We start from the raw sequence: 19685 nt of genomic DNA, 5'->3' as shown, positions 1-19685 counted from the left end.
TTCTGTTCCACTGGTCTATTTCTCTGTTGTGGTACCAGTACCATGCTGTTTTGGTTACTGTAGCCTTGTAGTATAGTTTGAAGTCAGGTAGCGTGACGCCTCCAGCTTTGTCCTTTTGACCTAGGATTGTCTTGGCAATGCGGGCTCTTTTTTGGTTCCATATGAACTTTAAAGCAGTTTTTTCCAATTCTGTGAAGAAACTCATTGGTAGCTTGATGGGGATGGCATTGAATCTATAAATAACCTTGGGCAGTATGGCCATTTTCACGATATTGATTCTTCCTATCCATGAGCATGGTATGTTCTTCCATTTGTTTGTGTCCTCTTTGATTTCACTGAGCAGTGGTTTGTAGTTCTCCTTGAAGAGGTCCTTTACATCCCTTGTAAGCTGGATTCCTAGGTATTTTATTCTCTTTGAAGCAATTGTGAATGGAAGTTCATTCCTGACTTGGCTCTCTGCTTGTCTGTTACTGGTGTATAAGAATGCTTGTGATTTTTGCACATTAATTTTGTATCCTGAGACTTTGCTGAAGTTGCTTATCAGCTTAAGGAGATTTTGGGCTGAGACGATGGGTTTTTCTAAATATACAATCATGTCATCTGCAAACAGGGACAATTTGACTTCTTCTTTTCCTAACTGGATACCCTTGATTTCTTTCTCTTGCCTGATTGCCCTAGCCAGAACTTCCAACACTATGTTGAATAGGAGTGGTGAGAGAGGGCATCCCTGTCTTGTGCCAGTTTTCAAAGGGAATTTTTCCAGTTTTTGCCCATTCAGTATGATATTAGCTGTGGGTTTGTCGTAAATAGCTCTTATTATTTTGAGGTACGTTCCATCAATACCGAATTTATTGAGCGTTTTTAGCATAAAGGGCTGTTGAATTTTGTCAAAAGCCTTTTCTGCATCTATTGAGATAATCATGTGGTTCTTGTCTTTGGTTCTGTTTATATGCTGGATTACGTTTATTGATTTGCGAATGTTGAACCAGCCTTGCATCCCAGGGATGAAGCCCACTTGATCATGGTGGATAAGCTTTTTGATGTGCTGCTGAATCCGGTTTGCCAGTATTTTATTGAGAATTTTTGCATCGATGTTCATCAGGGATATTGGTCTAAAATTCTCTTTTTTTGTTGTGTCTCTGCCAGGCTTTGGTATCAGGATGATGTTGGCCTCATAAAATGAGTTAGGGAGGATTCCCTCTTTTTCTATTGATTGGAATAGTTTCAGAAGGAATGGTACCAGCTCCTCCTTGTACCTGGTAGAATTCAGCTGTGAATCCATCTGGTCCTGGACTTTTTTTCGTGGGTAGGCTATTAATTGTTGCCTCAATTTCAGAGCCTGTTATTGGTCTATTCAGGGATTCAACTTCTTCCTGGTTCAGTCTTGGGAGAGTGTAAGTGTCCAGGAAATTATCCATTTCTTCTAGATTTTCTAGTCGATTTGCGTAGAGGCATTTATAGTATTCTCTGATGGTTGTTTGTATTTCTGTGGGGTCGGTGGTGATATCCCCTTTATCATTTTTTATTGCGTCTATTTGATTCCTCTCTCTTTTCTTCTTTATTAGTCTTGCTAGCGGTCTGTCAATTTTGTTGATCTTTTCAAAAAACCAACTCCTGGATTCATTGATTTTTTGGAGGGTTTTTTGTGACTCTATCTCCTTCAGTTCTGCTCTGATCTTAGTTATTTCTTGCCTTCTGCTAGCTTTTGAATGTGTTTGCTCTTGCCTCTCTAGTTCTTTTAATTGTGATGTTAAAGTGTCAATTTTAGATCTTTCCTGCTTTCTCTTGTGGGCATTTAGTGCTATAAATTTCCCTCTACACACTGCTTTAAATGTGTCCCAGAGATTCTGGTATGTTGTATCTTTGTTCTCATTGGTTTCAAAGAACATCTTTATTTCTGCTTTCATTTCGTTATGTACCCAGTAGTCATTCAGGAGCAGGTTATTCAGTTTCCATGTAGATGAGCGGTTTTGATTGAGTTTCTTAGTCCTGAGTTCTAGTTTGATTGCACTGTGGTCTGAGAGACAGTTTGTTATAATTTCTGTTCTTGTACATTTGCTGAGGAGTGCTTTACTTCCAATTATGTGGTCAATTTTGGAATAAGTGCGATGTGGTGCTGAGAAGAATGTATATTCTGTTGATTTGGGGTGGAGAGTTCTATAGATGTCTATTAGGTCCGCTTGGTGCAGAGATGAGTTCAATTCCTGGATATCCTTGTTAACTTTCTGTCTCGTTGATCTGTCTAATGTTGACAGTGGAGTGTTGAAATCTCCCATTATTATTGTATGGGAGTCTAAGTCTCTTTGTAGGTCTCTAAGGACTTGCTTTATGAATCTGGGTGCTCCTGTATTGGGTGCATATATATTTAGGAGAGTTAGCTCTTCCTGTTGAATTGATCCCTTTACCATTATGTAATGGCCTTCTTTGTCTCTTTTGATCTTTGATGGTTTAAAGTCTGTTTTATCAGAGACTAGGATTGCAACCCCTGCTTTTTTTTGTTCTCCATTTGCTTGGTAGATCTTCCTCCATCCCTTTATTTTGAGCCTATGTATGTCTCTGCATGTGAGATGGGTCTCCTGAATACAGCAGACTGATGGGTCTTGACTCTTTATCCAGTTTGCCAGTCTGTGTCTTTTAATTGGAGCATTTAGTCCATTTACATTTAAGGTTAATATTGTTATGTGTGAACTTGATCCTGTCATTATGATATTAACTGGTTATTTTGCTCATTAGTTGATGCAGTTTCTTCCTAGCCTCGATGGTCTTTACATTTTGGCATGTTTTTGCAATGGCTGGTACCGGTTGTTCCTTTCCATGTTTAGGGCTTCCTTCAGGGTCTCTTGTAAGGCAGGCCTGGTGGTGACAAAATCTCTAAGCATTTGCTTATCTGTAAAGGATTTTATTTCTCCTTCACTGATGAAACTTAGTTTGGCTGGATATGAAATTCTGGGTTGAAAATTCTTTTCTTTAAGAACGTTGAATATTGGCCCCCACTCTCTTCTGGCTTGTAGAGTTTCTGCCGAGAGATCTGCTGTTAGTCTGATGGGCTTCCCTTTGTGGGTAACCCGACCTTTCTCTCTGGCTGCCCTTAAGATTTTTTCCTTCATTTCAACTTTGGTGAATCTGGCAATTATGTGTCTTGGAGTTGCTCTTCTGGAGGAGTATCTTTGTGGCGTTCTCTGTATTTCCTGAATTTGAATGTTGGCCTGCCCTACTAGGTTGGGGAAGTTCTCCTGGATGATATCCTGAAGAGTGTTTTCCAACTTGGTTCCATTTTCCCCCTCACTTTCAGGCACCCCAATCAGACGTAGATTTGGTCTTTTTACATAATCCCATACTTCTTGCAGGCTTTGTTCATTTCTTTTTCTTCTTTTTTCTTTTGGTTTCTCTTCTCGCTTCATTTCATTCATTTGATCCTCAATCGCTGATACTCTTTCTTCCAGTTGATCGAGTCGGTTACTGAAGCTTGTGCATTTGTCACGTATTTCTCGTGTCATGGTTTTCATCTCTGTCATTTCGTTTATGATCTTCTCTGCATTAATTAGTCTAGCTGTCAATTCTTCCACTTTTTTTTCAAGATTTTTAGTTTCTTTGCGCTGGGTACGTAATTCCTCCTTTAGCTCTGAGAAGTTTGATGGACTGAAGCCTTCTTCTCTCATCTCGTCAAAGTCATTCTCTGACCAGCTTTGATCCGTTGCTGGCGATGGGCTGCGCTCCTTTGCAGGGGGAGATGCGCTCTTATTTTTTGAATTTCCAGCTTTTCTGCCCTGCTTTTTCCCCATCTTTGTGGTTTTATCTGTCTCTGGTCTTTGATGATGGTGACGTACTGATGGGGTTTTGGTATAGGTGTCCTTCCTGTTTGATAGTTTTCCGTCTGACAGTCAGAAGGACTGTCTGTTGGTCTGTTGGAGATTGCTTGAGGTCCACTCCAGACCCTGTTTGCCTGGGTATCAGCAGCAGAGGTTGCCAAAGATAGAATATTGCTGAGCAGCGAGTGTACCTGTCTGATTCTTCCTTTGGAAGTTTCCTCTCAGGGATGACTCCACCCTGTGAGGTGTGGGGTGTCAGACTGCCCCTAGTGGGGGATGTCTCCCAGCTAGGCTACTCAGGGGTCAGGGACCCACCTGAGCAGGCAGTCTGTCCGTTCTCGGATCTCAACCTCCGCGTTGGGAGATCCACGGCTCTCCCCAAAGCTGTCAGACAGAGTCGTTCGCCTCTGCACCGCCCCCGCTGCTTTCCCTATTGGACCTCAGCTGTGGGCTGTCCCCAGAGGTGGAGTCTACAGAGACAGGCAGGTTTCCTTGAGCTGCTGTGAGCTCCACCCAGTTCGAGCTTCCCAGAGGTTTTGTTTACCTACTTAAGCCTCAGCAATGGCGGGCGCCCCTCCCCCAGCCTCGTTGCTGCCTTGCGGATAGATCGCCACAGACGGCTGTGTTAGCAGTGAGGGAGGCTCCGTGGGCGTGGGACCCTCCCGGCCAGGTGTGGGATATATTCTCCTGGTGTGCCTGTTTCCTTAAAGCGCAGTATTGGGGTGGGAGTTACGCGATTTTCCAGGTGTTATGTGTCTCAGTTCCCCCGGCTAGGAAAACGGATTTCCTTCCCCCTTGCGCTTCCAGGTGAGGCGATGCCTCGCCCTGCTTCAGCTCACGCTGGTCAGGCTGCAGCAGCTGACCAGCACCGATTGTCCGGCACTCCCTAGAGAGATGACCCCAGTACCTCAGTTGAAAATGCAGAAATCACCGGTCTTCTGTGTTACTCGCGCTGGGAGTTGGAGACTGGAGCTGTTCCTATTCGGCCATCTTGCTCCGCCCCCGGTGTCTTTTAAATAACATCAAAAAATAGAAATCATCAAAGTATATTCGCAGATCACAGTGCAACTAAGCTAAAAGTCGATAACAAAAAGATAACTAGAAAACCTCTGTATGTTTGGAAATTAAGAAATATACTTCAGAGAATAGGGCAGGGAATAAGATACAGGACCCAGGTGGAAGGTTGCTTTTGCCAAGAGGAAGGACCTCCTTTTTGTTAACCTCCGCCTGTCTGGACCATAGCTGCACCGCCTCCCAGTGCAATTTTGAACAAGCTGAATTAATCATCCCGGGAAGTGTTCAAAAATGATTCCAAATGGTGGACTCCAGGACTTCCTTGCTGACTTTCTTACTTTGATCAACTAACTCTATGGCATGAGCTTAACAGCTATAGTTCTCAAGTTTCCCTAAAAGGGAACTTCTTGTTCTCTCCACGTTACAGACCCATCACTGAGGGGCAGGGAATGAGGTTAACTCCTCCACAGACTAAGTGCTGCTCAGGTCCACATCTAGATGTTTCCGTCCCACAAGCACCCAGAGCCTGACATTATTTTGTAAAAACAGATCCTGACAGAGCCAGGAGCAAGAAGAGCCGTCAACCCCATCTCTATGAGGGAGCTGGGGCTTGGCAGGCACAGGCTTGGTTAGGGCCACAATTCTCCTCTGAATGGATTTTGGGTTAACCAGAGATGAAAAACTCAAGTTCAAGGTCAGAGGTCATTTCCCAAGATGGACAAGTGGCAAAGGGGCCTGTCAGAATCGCAAGAGAAGCTTCATGAACATGGAATATTCTTCCCTGGGCCATTCCAGGCCACAGACTGCAGGTTTTCCATCTTTCAGCCCTGAAAACCCTCTGCCTACTTCTTTTCTTTCTCACATGAAATCTTATCAGGGTTAACAGGTGAAATTGGAAGCAGTGAGAGCCCTGGAATCCCACTCTCTTGGCTACCCCCGCTCTCCAACACCACCATGGCGCCTGGCCACAGACATCCTGAACTTTTAAAAGAGTATTTGTAACCAAATACCTATTTCAACGAAAAAAAAAAAAAAGTCTTGAGAAAGTCTAGCTTTGAGTAAGGCAACTTCCTGGTACACGCTCCAAAGTAAACCTGATGCAAAATGTATGAGTAAGGAAACGGGCCACATAGAGTTATTACTTGTAGACCTGCTAAAAACAGCGAATACTGGTGACACTCGTAAAGTAAAAAGTGGCCACACACACACAGCCCTTTCTTTGGGGTTAACAGTTATCAGTGGCCAGTCCAGCCCACCCTATTTTTTTTTTTTTTTTTTTTTGAGACAGAGTCTCGCTCTGTTGCCAAGGCTGGAGTGCAGTGGTGCAATCACGGTTCACTACAACCTCCATCTCCCCTGTTCAAGTGATTCTCCTACCTCAGTCTCCCAAGTAGCTGGGATTACAGGCATGCACCACCATGCCTGGCTAATATTTCTGTATTTTTTTAGTAAAGATGGGGTTTTACCATGTTGCTCAGGCTGGTCTTGAACTCCTGACCTCAAATGATCCACCTGCCTCAGCTTCCCAAAGTGCTGGGATTACAGGCATGAGCCATCACGTCTGGCCCAGCCTATACTATTTTGGAATAACAAAGTTCTTCCATCTGTAGATAGAACGTTTGTCGTACAAACAGCTCATCTAAAACAGTCTGACATCACATAACAATGATAAAATAGGGAGGGAGGGCCAACCCATTATCTCCTCCTCCACATCCCCTGCCCCCTAGAAAAGCTTTCCCTGATACGACTTGATAGGATGGTCTCAGCTCAGGCTACGGATGCTGTTCAATCCACCAAAACAACAGCCCCAGGCAGGACATCTTACATGTTTGTATACCTCAGGTTCCGATTCCATAGGAGGGACAGGCTCTGCTCACGTCAAAAACATTAAAATGCACCCAGCCTCCCACATTCAATCATTTCCGTTTAAACATTTCAAATGAACTGTGTAACTCTGCTTTTGAAACAATTATTTATTTTGCCCAGTTTTTGGTTGTTCAAATTTTTGTTTGCTTGTTTGGGGACAGTTTCACTGTGTCACCCAGGCTGGAGTGCAGTGGTACCATCTCAGCTCACCACAGCCTTGACCTCCTGGGCTCAAGTGATCCTCCCCGCTCAGCCTCCTGAGTAGCTGAGACTACAGGTACACACTACCATACCCAACCAATTTTTTTTGTGTTTTTTTGGGGGGGGGCAGGGGAAGGTTCTTACTATGTTGCGCAGGCCAGTCTTGAACTCCCTGGCTCAAGTGATCCTCCCACCTCGGCCTCCCAAAGTGCTGGGATGACAGGCATGTGCCAATATGCCTGGTCTGTTGTTCACATTTTGGATCCGAGAATATTTTCTCAGGTCTCAAACATTTTTGAGATCCTTGAAAATCTTGGGGATCCCATGCATTGCTGTTATCCCTAGTACCCATCGGATAAATCAGTCCTGCCCTGTGAAGCTCACTGCAGGGTTTACTTGTGAGGAAAACATTGAGGACAGCATTTGTTCTACTAAGCGGTGTCTTCTCTGTGTGGAACTTGAGTTCCTTGAGCACAAGGGCTGTGTGGTCTTTCTCACCCCCAGGTCCCCATACCAAGAGCCTGGCCTAGCATGCAACTGTTTAATGTTCAACTAGTGGTAATGTCTAAACTGGACTTCTGTGCGCTGCCTGAAAATCACCCTTCCTAGGCATGTTGACCCCATTCCCCAATCCAGGAACACAGGTCACCACTATTTTATATCTTTGAGCAAATTAGAAAAAAAAATGCCTCCCCTGGGCGGTTACACTCCACTAGGAAATCCTTCCTTGGGGCTTACTCACGCCTTCCACGTCTTTCCACAGAGTTGGAGTCCACCCCTCACCCTTCCCAGGCCCATACATGTGCAGGAACACATCCACACATGGCAGGCTGTGTGCACACAGACGGTTCCCTCGCCTTTATAGGTGCTATTCCTTTGACTTGAAAATCCCACCAATTCTAATCTGCACATACAAACTTCAGTACCCAGCCCAAATAGCACTTCTTCGTGATTCCTCCCCCTACACCTCTCAGGCAGATTGCTTCGCATCCTCCTTTTTATTCCCATCACCGTGGAAGGTACCGCTATTTGAGTCTTGCCAGGTTGCATCAAATTTCTTTCTTCCAGGTTTGGTTCCCTGCTGAACTGTGTTCTCAAGGGGAAGAATCGTGTCTCAGTCATCTCAGTCTCCAAAGCCTAGGATGAGACCTTTTTTTTTTTTATTGAAACAGAGTCTCACTCTGTCGCCCAGGCTGGAGTGCAGTGGTACGATCTCAGCGCACTGAAAGCTCTGCCTCCCATGTTCACGCCATTCTTCTGCCTCAGCCTCCCGAGTAGCTGGGACTACAGCTGCCCACCACCACGCCCGGCTAATATTTTGTACTTTTAGTAGAGACGGGATTTCACTGTGTTAGCCAGGATGGTCTCCATCTCCTGACCTCGTGATCTGCTTGCCTTGGCCTCCCAAAGTGCTGGGATTGCAGGCGTGAGCCACTGCACCCAGCCAAGACCTTTTATATACATGGTGGGTTTTCAATAAATGATTTAGACTGAATGCAGAACTCGAGTCAAGTTACTCCTCAGCTCGAAATCTCTACAGAACCTTCCCCTTTGCTTCCTGACTTTGTTTCAAACTCCTCTACCAGGCACGCGGAAGCTCAGTCCACAGCTGTCCTCTAGCCTCCCCACCTCACCCGCCTCGGCTCACCTGGGCTTCCAGGTGCTGCTGGTACAGCCCACCTCTGACACCTCCTTACCTCTGGGTCTTTACTCATCTGTCCCTCTACCTACAGTGCCATCTTCCCTTCTCCCCCTGTCAAAATTCTAGCCATCCTTCAAGGCCCGAGCCAAATGCCATTTTCTCTCTTCCCTTCCCTCCCCTCCCCTCCCCTCCCTTTCCTTTCCTTTCCATTCTTTTTTGAGACAGAGTCTTCCTCTGTCACCCAGGCTGGAATGCAGGGGCAGGATCTCAGCTTACTGCAACCTCTGTCTTCCAGGTTCAAGCGATTTTCCTGCCTCAGCTTCCTGAGTAGCTGGGACTACAGGCACGCACCACCACACCTGGCTAATTTTTGTATTTTTGTTAGAGATGGGGTTTCACCATGTTGGCCAGGCTGGTCTTGAACTCCTGACTTCAAGTGATCCACCTGCCTCAGCCTCCCAGAGTGCTGGGATTCCAGGGTGAGCCCTCATGCCCCATCTCCAATGCCATTTTCTTCTTGAAGCGTCCCACCAGCAGATGTGACCTCCACTGTTGAAACCCGCAGTGCTTTATCCTTCCCAAGCCATTCCCGGAACACTGCTCGGGGGTTGAATGATGTATGTTTGTAATTAACGCACTTCGAGAGCAGATATCTCCCGACTTCAGCATAGTGCAATCAGTGCACACAGTAGGTGCTCAATGAATATTGGACCAAATGGAATTGAGCATCCATGCTACACCTGCAGATGGGAGAGGCAGCAAACTCATGTCCCAAGAACCAGCATGACACAGCTCTCTCTTATCCTCCCCTTTTTTCTCAATAAGGACAAAATTTGTGCTCAGGGGAGAAGGGCATAGCTTGCCCCTCCTTTCCTTCCTCAGCCAACAGTTTGGCTTCCGTTCTAGAGAGGTGAGAGAAGGTGTGACAGGCCAAGTTTCTTTTGCTCCACCCCGTCGTGTTTCCCCCAAACACCCAGCATAAGTTGCTTTCCAGCTCCTGCAGGCTGGAGTCGGCTCACCTGCAGTAGGCACTCAGCACAACTCTGCGAGACCGGCTCACCTGCACCCGGCACCCAGTGCAGCTTCCAGCATGCAGAGCCTCCCCGCTGCCACCCGGGCCGCCTTGATCCTCGGCCTGGCCTTTGCCTCCCTCCACTCGGCTTGCTCGGCAGGTAGCGTTATGAGCTTTATTCGTGGCCAGGCTGGGAAGGGGGAGGGAAGGAGGGAAAAGAGAGGTGGGAGGGAAAGGAGGAGGAGGGGGAGGATTCTTTGGCCAGGGTTGGTCCTGCACAAAGGAAGGAGGAAACAGAACTTTCTCATCTGAAGGATTAGGCAGCGGGTGGGAGGTGGGGCTGGGGTGGGGGTGGTCTTAGGTTGGCCTAAGACAGAGATCAGGTACTCAATTCCTCATCTAGGGTAGGAGCAGTCACCTCTCTTGGCCTTTGCCACACAGAAAGGAAAAAGTTATTTGCTGGAGTCTCACCCATCAGAGGACCAAAATGACATCTCTTGGTCCACTGTGTCCTGAAGGCTCCTTCTCAGCCCCACTGAGCTCTCGTGCTTTGCAACCCTCTCTGTGCACATTTGTGTCTGACCTTCCCTTTCCTAAGTCCTCTGTCCCTCTCTGCCCCCTGTACTTTCTCTGCGACTTTCACAGAACCTGACTGCTAGGAGGGCTGCCATTCACTGTCTCCCACCCTCCTGCCTCCGCGGGCACTGGAAATGTGGGTTATCTCCCTATTTTCCTACAGAGGTTGGAAGGCTGATCTACACCCCCTGCCTTGCCCTGCCAGGCCGGGGTCTGCAACTCATGGCAGAGGGACCTTGGTTACCATCTCACGCTCCTGGCTTTGATCTTGTTCTCAGCCACCTCAGAACACCACCACATTTTCTATGCCCTGCAACACTCTCCCGCTCCCAAAACCAACCCTGCAACCCAGAGTCCTGTATCTGCCCCTCTCATCCTCAGACTCTCTTCTGCAGCCACTGCCAGGAGTGTTGGTGTTGAGGTTCAAGACGTGCGCTCTTGAGCTGCTGAGCCTGAACCCAACTCCATCTTCCATGACTCACTAGCCATGCGACCTCAAGCAAACTCCTTTCCCTCTCTATGCCCAGTTTCCTCCTTTATCTCATGGGGACCATCATAGTGCTTGTCAAGAGGAATTGATATAATTTCATGTAAAGAACTTAGAAATAGCCCATAGAAAATTAGCCACGCGTGGTGGCGGGTGCCTGTAGTCCTAGCTACTCAGGAGGCTGAGGCAGGAGAATCGTGTGAACCCAGAAGGTGGAGCATGCAGTGAGCTGAGATTGGGCCACTGCACCCCAGCCTGGGTGAAAGAGCAAGACTTCGTCTCAAAAAAAAAAAAAAAAAAAACAATAACAACAACAAAAGAAATAACCCATAGAACGTACACAGTGAATGTCAGCAATTATGGTAAGCTCATTCATTTTATTTTCCAGCTTCACCCCTCCCCAAATTAGAGTGCTGAGTTTCTTTCTACTTACCCTGACAGTGCCTTGCTTGTGATGGGAGCTGAAAATTAGAAGACAAGTTTAACTGCACTGAATTGTTGGGTCTTCCCAGCAGCTTTTCCTGTGGAATAGCCCCAAGTGGGCCAGTCCCTCCCTCGCTTCTGGCTCTGCTTATAAGGGAGGAGGGTGATGTTTAAATTCTTAGGAATTTTCACCGGGCCTATTCCATTTGAACTATAGAAAATTGCTGATATCGAACAATTTTGACCTATAACAATGGCAATTTCATAAGCTTGAACCTAACCCTAGCATTCAGCCGACTAGGGTTTTTTTCCACTCACTTTGGAAGAGGACAACTTCCATTCTAGGTGTAGAGGTGAGATGAAAGTCAGGGCCAAGGAAGTTATTTGAGTCATAAGGAAAATTAGAATACTGAGGAATCAGTTTCTCCAAAACAAATAAAGACCAGGCTCTAAGCCATTTAGCTGTAAATAATTTACAGTAACAGATTGCATCGAGGCAATTACTATACTTTAAGCAGGACATTGGAGTGGCTTGGGGGTTGGGTGGCATAAAATTAGTCTCAGCAGCAATTTCATGGTTTTAGCTAAACAGCAGGTTTCTTCTTAACTCGTCCTGCTGTGTGACAACACGCACCTTTGAAGGACACACTGACCCATAGTCAGGAGAGCCTTGAGAGTTTCCACACCCACCACCTTTTTTTTTTTCCTTTTTGCATTCCCAAAGAAGCAGAATGAACAGTAATATAATTTCTAGGAAGGTTCTTCCAATCCATCTCTTGGTTTCCATCTACCTAGGTCAGCATTAGCACTGTCTAATAATAGAACTTACACTGAGAGTGGAAACGTCCCATGTCTGAATGGTGCTTCCAACATGGTAGCCACTATTCACATGTGGCAATGGAATCCTTGGCATGTGTCTAATGTAACCAAGAAGCTGGGTTTTTTACTGAATTTAATTGTAATAAATTTAAACAACCACAAGTAGCTAGTGGCTGCCGTATTGAACAGTATGAACTTAGAGGTCATCTCTCTTCTTATTGTCAGTTATGGACAGGAACCTGGATGCCTCAGATCCCTAACCCAATCCCACACCCCAAGCCAACAGGACTTTAAGAATTCATCTGAAGTCCTTTTTATCTTTCCACTCCTTGCTCACGAATCAATCTATGTGCTGCATATTCTGGCAATCTCTGGGCTTGCTTGTATGACGTTTAATTTTCTTCGACAGCCATCATTCTGGAGGCTGGAAGTCCAAGATCAAGCTGTTGATTGCTTGATTTCTCCTGAGGCCTCCCTACTTGGGTTGCAGATAGATGCCTTCTCACTGGGTCCTCACGTGAACTTTTCTCTGTGCATGTATGCTGCTAATGTTTCTTCTTCTTCTTCTTCTTTTTTTTAGATGGAGTTTCGCTCTTGTCACCCAGGCTGGAGTGCAATGGTGTGATCTCAGCTCACTGCAACCTCCGCCTCCCGGGTTCAAGCGATTCTGCTACCTCAGCCTCCCAAGTAGCTGGGATTACAGGCATGCACCACCATGCCTGGCTCATTTTTGTATTTTTAGTAGAGATGGGGTTTCACCATGTTGGCCAGGCTGGTCTCGAACTCCTGACCTCAGGTGATCTGCCCACCTCGGCCTCCCAAAGTGCTGGGATTACAGGTATGAATCACTGCACCCGGCCTCTTCCTCGTCTTCTAAGAACCCTGCCATATTGGATTAGGGCCCACGCACAGGACCTCATTTAAGCTTAACTGCGTCTTTGAAGGCCCCATCTTCAAATACAATCACACTGTGGGTTAGGACTTCAACATATGAAACTGGGGAGAGGGGAACATAATTCGGTCCATAACAGGGAGTTAGCTTTGTTGCAGAAAGCCTCAATATGCCCATGCTGGAGCTTCTATAATACTTTCATAATACTCACTACTGATTTACAAAAAACATTTCAAAATCTATGCCTGGGAATGGCTTTTGCTAGTGCCTGAGCCTCTCCCATCTTTTCTTCCAGAAGCAAGCAGCAGCAACAGCTCAACCTTGACCGCTCACCACCCAGACCCTGGGACCCTGGAGCTGTGCCTCAGTAAGCTTCTCCTGCCAACTGCTCTAACCCCAGAACTGGCCCTCCGCCTGGGAGGGAAACAAAGGCCTCCCCGCTTTCCGTTGGTTGGTGTCAAGTGGCCAAGGGCCTTCTTGGCCTTCCTGTGCACCAGTGTGGTTTGTCCCAGAACTATTTGCAGAGCAGGTCTAAAAGGCTTTCTTGGCTCTGATCCCCATCTAGGTGCACAATCTTTGACACAGATCGCTTTAATGACCCATCCCAGGTCAGCAGCTAACAATGCCCTAGGTTCAAATGCTTGAAGAAGTCTGCAGGTGGAAAGGCCATAAAAAATCATCTAGTCCAACTTCCACCCAATGCAAGAGCTTGGTTTTGCTGTCCTTGACATACATATTTCTTCTTCTTCTATGCACGTTCTTCCAGTTCTTGCATACTTCTAGCCACAAGGTGCTCAGTAATCCACAGAGCAATCACTATTATGCATGTCTAGCTAACAGAAAGTTTTGCAGCTGGGCACAGTGGCTCACGCCTATAATCCCAGCACTTTGGGAAGCCGAGGTGGGCAGATCACCTGAGGTCGGGAGTTTGAGACCAGCCTGACCAACATGGTAAAACCCCATCTCTACTAAAAATACAAAAAAATTATCAGGTCTCTACTAAACATACAAAAAAATACAGGTGGTGGCATGCAGCTGTAGTGCCAGCTACTAGGGAGACTGAGACAGAAGAATTGCTTGAACCTGGGAGGCAGAGATTGCAGTGAGCCAAGATTGCACCACTGCACTCCAGCCGGGGCAACACAGTGAGACTCCCTCTCAAAAAGAAAAGCAGCAAGTTTCGCTTTATTTTGTCTGGTTCCCTTTATCCCGCCCTTACTGAATGACAGAATGCATTAACTTGGGCACTTAAAAGGAAGGGTAGGCCAGGCATGGTGGGTCAGGCCTGTAATCCCAGCACTTTGGGAGGCTGAGGCAGGTGGATCACTTGAGACCAGGAGTTCGAGACCAGCCTGGCCAACAGGGTGAAACCCCTTCTCTACTAAAAACACAAAACATTAGCCAGGTGTGGTGGCACGCACCTGTAATCCCAGCTACTTGGGAGGCTGAGGCAGGAGAATTGCTTGAACCCAGAAGGTGGAGGTTGCAGTGAGCCAAGCCTCCATTGCTTGGCTCCAGCCTGGGCGACAGAGTGAGACTCTGTCATCCATTGCACTCCAGCCTGGGTGACAGAGTGAGACTCTGTCTCAAAAAGAAAAAAAAAAAAAAAAAGGAAGGGTATTAGGAAATAATACATAGAGGTTAAAAGTATGGCTTCAGAGTCCTGCAGACTTGGTTTGAGTTCTCCTTCTTCCATCTTGTGACCTTGGGCAAGTTACAGCCTCAGTTTCTTCATGTAAAATGGGAAAAAAAATTGCACCTGTCACTTTGTGAGCAAGGCATAAGCTAATGTGTAAAAGCACACAGCACAGTGCATGGCACGTAGTAGACCCACATCAGTGTCAGCTACCGCGCTGTGATTGTTCTGTTAATATTAATGGTAGAGAAGCCTGGGTGGGACTGGTGGTGCATGCCGTCGTCCTTACTCTCCCTTCCCCACCAGACGTGGACTTCTGCCCACAAGCAGCCCGGTGCTGCCGCGCAGGAGTGGACGAGTACGGCTGGATCGCGGCGGCTGTTGGCTGGAGCCTCTGGTTCCTCACCCTCATCCTGCTCTGTGTGGACAAACTGATGAAGCTGACTCCAGATGAGCTCAAGGACTTGCAAGCGTGAGACCCAGGCTCGGTGCACAAAATGGTGATCGCCACCAATTTGTGGCTAATGGGGAAGGGGAGTAGGGCTAACATGGCTTCTATTATTTAAGTCATTTTCACCTTTAAGCTTCAGTTACTTTTACAAGGGAAAGAAGAAAGAATGGGAGAACCAAGTGAGGCAAGCCACTGCTGCCCTTGCATGCTGCTCCCAAGGGCCCCTGGGCCTTCTGAGCCCATGTGACTCCTCTCTCAAGATAGTCCTTCTGGAATTTGTCCTGTTTTAACCTTTCTTCTAGGCACCAAGGGAGGTGCACAAGAAACTATGACTTAGTCTCATCGTCAACATGTTCAGAAACAAATGCATAACCTTCTCACCAAAACCAAGTCATTGGCTTCTCTTCCTGGCTTGAGTTCTGGGCTTAACTGTCATTTCAGAATGTGAGAATCGGTCAGGTACGGTGGCTCATGCCTGTAATCCCAGCACTTTGGAAGGCAGAGCTGGGCAGATAACTCAAGGTCAGGAGTTCCAGATCAGCCTGGCCAACATGGTGAAACCCTGTCTCTACTAAAAATACAAAAATTAGCCAGGTGTGGTGGTGCACACCTGTAATCCCAGCTACTTGGGAGGCTGAGGCAGGAGAATCTCTTGAACCTGGGAGGCAGAGGTTGCAGTGAACCAAGATCATGCCACTGCACTCCAGCCTGGGGGACAGAGTGAGACTCTGTATCAAAAAAAAAAATGTGAGGATCGGTCGGGCGTGGTGGCTCATGCCTGTAATCCCAGCACTTTGAGAGACTGAGACAAGAGGATCACTTTAGCTCAGAAATTCAAGACCAGCCTAGGCAAGATGGCGAGCCCTTGTCTCTATTAAAAATTTTTTAAAGTTAAAAATAAAAATGTGAGAATCCCCTTGACACTCCCACCATCTTCACCCACCTCAAGTCCTTCTCCGTCTCTCCTTCTGGCTTCATCCCATCTTCCACGGCTCTCCTGTCCCACCCATTCTCCCCGCCGGTGCCCTAGTTCTGGCCTTCACTGCCTTCCCCTAGGAATATTGCATTCTGTCCTCACTGCCTTGAGGATCTTCCTCCCCAGCTCTTCAGTTCCTATGGGCAGCTGCCAGGGTAGGAGCTGTCACCTCCTGCTGGCAACAATCAGTAGCTCCTAAGGACTAAAACTTCTCAGTCCAGCATTCAGCTCTTTGTAGGAGTCCGTCTGTCCCCCAGCACATGCAGGAGTAAGGACTCTGACTGGCCCACTCCTCATCCTGGTGTCTTCAGCTTCTATGCTGCCATTTTCTTGTCTGGGATGGCTGCTTCCCAACTCCACCTCCAGAATCAAGGATATTCCTCCAAACCCAGCTTGAATGCTTGATCTGCCTGGAGCCTTCCTGGTCATCCTTGGGTGACCTGGAGCTGGTGCTCTTAGCACACTTCTGCTCCGCCCTGATGTGCAGCTGTTGTGAATGGGCCCCTCCGCAGTTTATCCTTCCTCACCCGCCTGGGGCATAGTACCCTATTCAAGTTTGTCCAACAAGTGCATGGGTGAATTAATGAATGAACGAACAAATGAGTCTTTGCCCTAGACGATTTAAGGTCCTCACTCGGCATTAGGAGCCTCCATTTTTCTCCAGATGGCTGAAATAACCAGCCTCTGAAGGAGCCAATGGTTTGGTCACTGCTCTCTCAAATTACAGTCATTGTCACTTAGCATGGAGCGTGGACGTTGCACATTACCGTGAACCCTTGCAGAGGAGGAGAGGGCAGGTTTATCAGAAGAAAGAAAGGACAACATGACTCCTTATGAAGCAATTTCTGCCCTCTGCGAGAAAACATGTATTTACATCAGAGAACCCCACAGATTCTTAGACTACCTTGAAGTGAAAAGTATGTGCACTCTGACATCTCACATTAAAATGTAGGCATTTTGTCAATTGCTTTTCTTTCATCTGCACAAGAGAAAGGATAGAATGAATCAATACAACCACTCTTTTCCTTGAGACTGTAAAGAAAATGGTTCTATAGTTTGATGGTTCTACTTCCAGGATGCTACCTCTCAGATTTATTCTCAACAGAAAATTTTTTGATTACAGCAGACCAGATCTTTATCTGTCAATAAGTTAAAAAAGGTAATCTGGGCTGGATGTGGTGGCTCACGCCTGTAATTCCAGCACTTTGGGAGGCCAAGACGGGAGGATTGCTTGAGCCCAGGAATTTGAGACCAGCCTGGGCAACATGGCGAAACCCCATCTCTACAAAAAATAGGAAAAAATTATTTGGGACTGGTGGCACATGTCTGTGGTCCCAGCTACTCAGGAGGCTGAGGTGGGAAGATCATTTGAGCCCAGGAGGTTGAGGCTGCAGTGAGCTATGATCTTGCCATTGCACTCCAGCCTGAGGGACAGAGTGAGACCTTGCCTCAGAAAGAAAAAAATAAAGAAAAAAGAAAATCTGAGAGGGAAAGCAGGCATCAACTTCCAGAGATCTAAAAATGTCCTAACTTAAAGCAACAGAACTTACCTAATGGTAGATGGACTTTTCATTTTAAAACTTTGCCTTTAGCAGTGGACACTGTCCTCAATACAGCTACAGTTTATGTAACACTGAGTCCATATGATATGGGGCATGCCTGTATCAAAATGTCATATGTAGAAATAAAGTATTAAATATTAAGGTGTGGCATAATTATCTGACTTTAAAAATCATCATTTAGTGGCTCAGCATGGTGGCTCATGCCTGTAATCCCAGCACTTTGGGAGGCCGAGGCAGGCAGATCACCTGAGGTCAGGAGTTTGAGACCAGCCTGGCCAACACGGTGAAACCTTGTCTCTATGAAAAATACAAAACATTAGCCGGGTATGGTGGTGGGTGCCTGTAATCCCAGCTACTTGCGGGGGTGGGGCAGGAGAACTGCTTGAACCTGGGAGGCAGAGTTTGCAGTGAGCCGAGATCGGGCCACTGCACTCCAGCCTGGGCGACAGAATGACACTCTGTCTCAAATAAATAAATAAATTACACTAAATAAAAATCATCATTTAAAAATCTATTCCTGGCTGGGTGTGGTGGCTCACGCCTGTAATCCAAGCACTTTGGGAGTCTGAGGTGGGCGGATCACCTGAGGTCGGGAGTTCAAAACCAGCCTGACCAACATGGAGAAACCCCGTCTCTACCAAAATTACAAAATTAGCTGGCGTGGTGGTGCATGATTGTAATCCCAGCTACTTGGGAGGCTGAGACAGGAGAATTGCTTGAACCTGGGAGGCAGAGGTTGCGGTGAGCCAGGATTGCACCATTGCACTCCAGCCTAGGCAACAAGAGCAAAATTCCATCTCAAAAAAAAAAAAAAACTATAAAAATATATTCCTTTTCATATGCATGACACCTAACGCAAACAAAACAAATATACAATTTTTTATTAACAATTAAATTTTACAGCATGTAAGATTAATCAGCTGGACCTGGTGGTGCACATTTGTAGTCCCAGCTACTGTGGAATCTGAGAAGGGAGGACGGCTTGGGCCCAGTGATTAATTGCTTTGAGGGTGTAATGCCCAATGATCATGCCTGTGAATAGCCACTGCACTCTAGCCTGGGTGACACAGCAAGACATTGTCTCTAAAATAAAACAAAGCAAAACAAAAAATTAATCAAAAACAAGTCTTAGGATAGCTTGAGCCTTGTCTTAGTCGGTTTGGACTGCTGTAACAAATTATCATAGACTGGGTAGCTTCTAGACAACAGACATTTATTTCTCATGGTTCTGGAGGCTGGAAGTCTGAGATCAGGGTGCCAGCATGGTTGGTTTCTGGGGAGGGTCCACTTCTTGGTTCATGGACAGCCATCCTCTCATTGCATCCTCATGTGGTGGAAAGAGGGCAAAGGAGTTCCCTGGAGCCCCTTCTAGAAGGGCACTAATCCCAATCGTGAGGGCTCCACCCTTATGACCTAATCACCTCCTAAAGGCCCCACCTCCAAATATCATCACCTTGGGCACTAGGATTCAACATGAATTTTAGGGGGACACAAATATTCAGTGTATAGGAGACCTCATTTTTACAAAAATATACCGAAGCATATTTTTAAACTTGGAGAAATGTTAATCTAGATGTTAATAATGAAGAAACTGCTCTGTCTGAATTCCAGTATCCATTTTGAAGTCATCTATAGGGGATCTTCCTTGCCATGTGGTAGGAGTGCTTGTAAACATCCTCTGCCTGGCATCTACTTCCAGCCTTACCTGGCTCCAGCCCCTCCTCCTCACTTCTTCGAGAGTGATCTGTCTAATACATAAATAAGCAATCAAATCACCCCCTTCCAAAATCCTTCTGTGGCTCTGCACAGCTGACGGAACAGGATTTTTACTCAAGGTGAACCAAAAGAGCTCTGTAATTGGATCTCCAGACATTTCTCTAGCTTTACCTCTTGCATATCCTTCATGCAAACAGGGTTCAAAATGATTCCCATTCCCTAAACACTCTATCCTCCTGGCCTTCATTTTTGCTGTTCACATGGCCTGGAATGTACATACCCTTCCCCAGAGGAAGACCTGCTGTGAACCAAGAGAAGCTTAAACTTAAGGCTCCCTTACTTGAATGGGCCCCTCCGAGGCCCTCAGTTTAATACTGTATTTCTAATTTTGTATCCTTTTTTTTTTCTAAAGGCAGCCTCCCTTTAAATGTCTACATTTAAGGCCCCATAAACCTGGGCCTGCCCGTGCTTCCCCTCGTCTTCCCAGGCCCCCAACTCCCGGCTGGATTTTGGTTTACTGGGATTGGTCTTCCAAGTCAAGTTGCCTCTTCCTCCCTGGATGGACACACACACAAACACACACGCACACACATACACACACCG

The 19685-nt window shown here is 46.6% G+C and overlaps 2 protein-coding genes across 5 annotated transcripts in view; one reads left to right on the top strand and one right to left on the bottom strand.

The window, feature by feature from the left end:
* ATP6V0A4 (ATPase H+ transporting V0 subunit a4) overlaps positions 1–9713 on the bottom strand; it is a 95878-nt gene extending 86165 nt beyond the window's left edge. For 2 of the 3 annotated variants that reach the window (XM_033193180.1, XM_033193182.1), the window contains exon 1: positions 9552–9642. The gene's annotated coding sequence lies outside the window, so the exon portion shown is untranslated. Of the gene's footprint in view, positions 1–9551 lie in introns of all 3 variants that reach the window. The other variant, XM_033193183.1, reaches the window with a different exon arrangement.
* TMEM213 (transmembrane protein 213) lies at positions 9485–17046 on the top strand. 2 transcript variants are annotated; one of them, XM_033193187.1, is made up of 3 exons: positions 9485–9704; positions 13040–13108; positions 14684–17046. In XM_033193187.1, the coding sequence occupies exons 1-3, from the start codon at positions 9623–9625 to the stop codon at positions 14851–14853; spliced, it is 321 nt and encodes a 106-aa protein (XP_033049078.1). In that variant the 5' UTR covers positions 9485–9622; the 3' UTR covers positions 14854–17046. The 2 variants fall into 2 exon arrangements, with proteins under 2 accessions (XP_033049078.1, XP_033049076.1); XM_033193185.1 differs by having other exon boundaries at positions 9491–9704; positions 13037–13108; positions 14684–15574.
* Positions 17047–19685: the final 2639 nt, after the last annotated feature.

Source organism: Trachypithecus francoisi, unplaced genomic scaffold, assembly GCF_009764315.1.
Source record: "Trachypithecus francoisi isolate TF-2019V2 unplaced genomic scaffold, Tfra_2.0 Lachesis_group4, whole genome shotgun sequence".
NCBI lineage: Eukaryota > Metazoa > Chordata > Mammalia > Primates > Cercopithecidae > Trachypithecus > Trachypithecus francoisi.
The sequence above is the reverse complement of the archived record's forward strand: the minus strand, read 5'-3'. Positions and strand labels throughout refer to the sequence as shown.

What these genes read in the sequence shown, in the direction of transcription:
- TMEM213 (XM_033193185.1), top strand. Translation starts at nt 9,623, where the DNA reads ATGCAGAGCCTCCCCGCTGCCACCCGGGCCGCCTTGATCCTCGGCCTG. An exon ending in CCACTCGGCTTGCTCGGCAG is followed by an intron (nt 9,705 to 13,036) that starts GTAGCGTTATGA and finishes CTTTTCTTCCAG; the next exon opens with AAGCAAGCAGCAGCAACAGC. An exon ending in GACCCTGGAGCTGTGCCTCA is followed by an intron (nt 13,109 to 14,683) that starts GTAAGCTTCTCC and finishes CTTCCCCACCAG; the next exon opens with ACGTGGACTTCTGCCCACAA.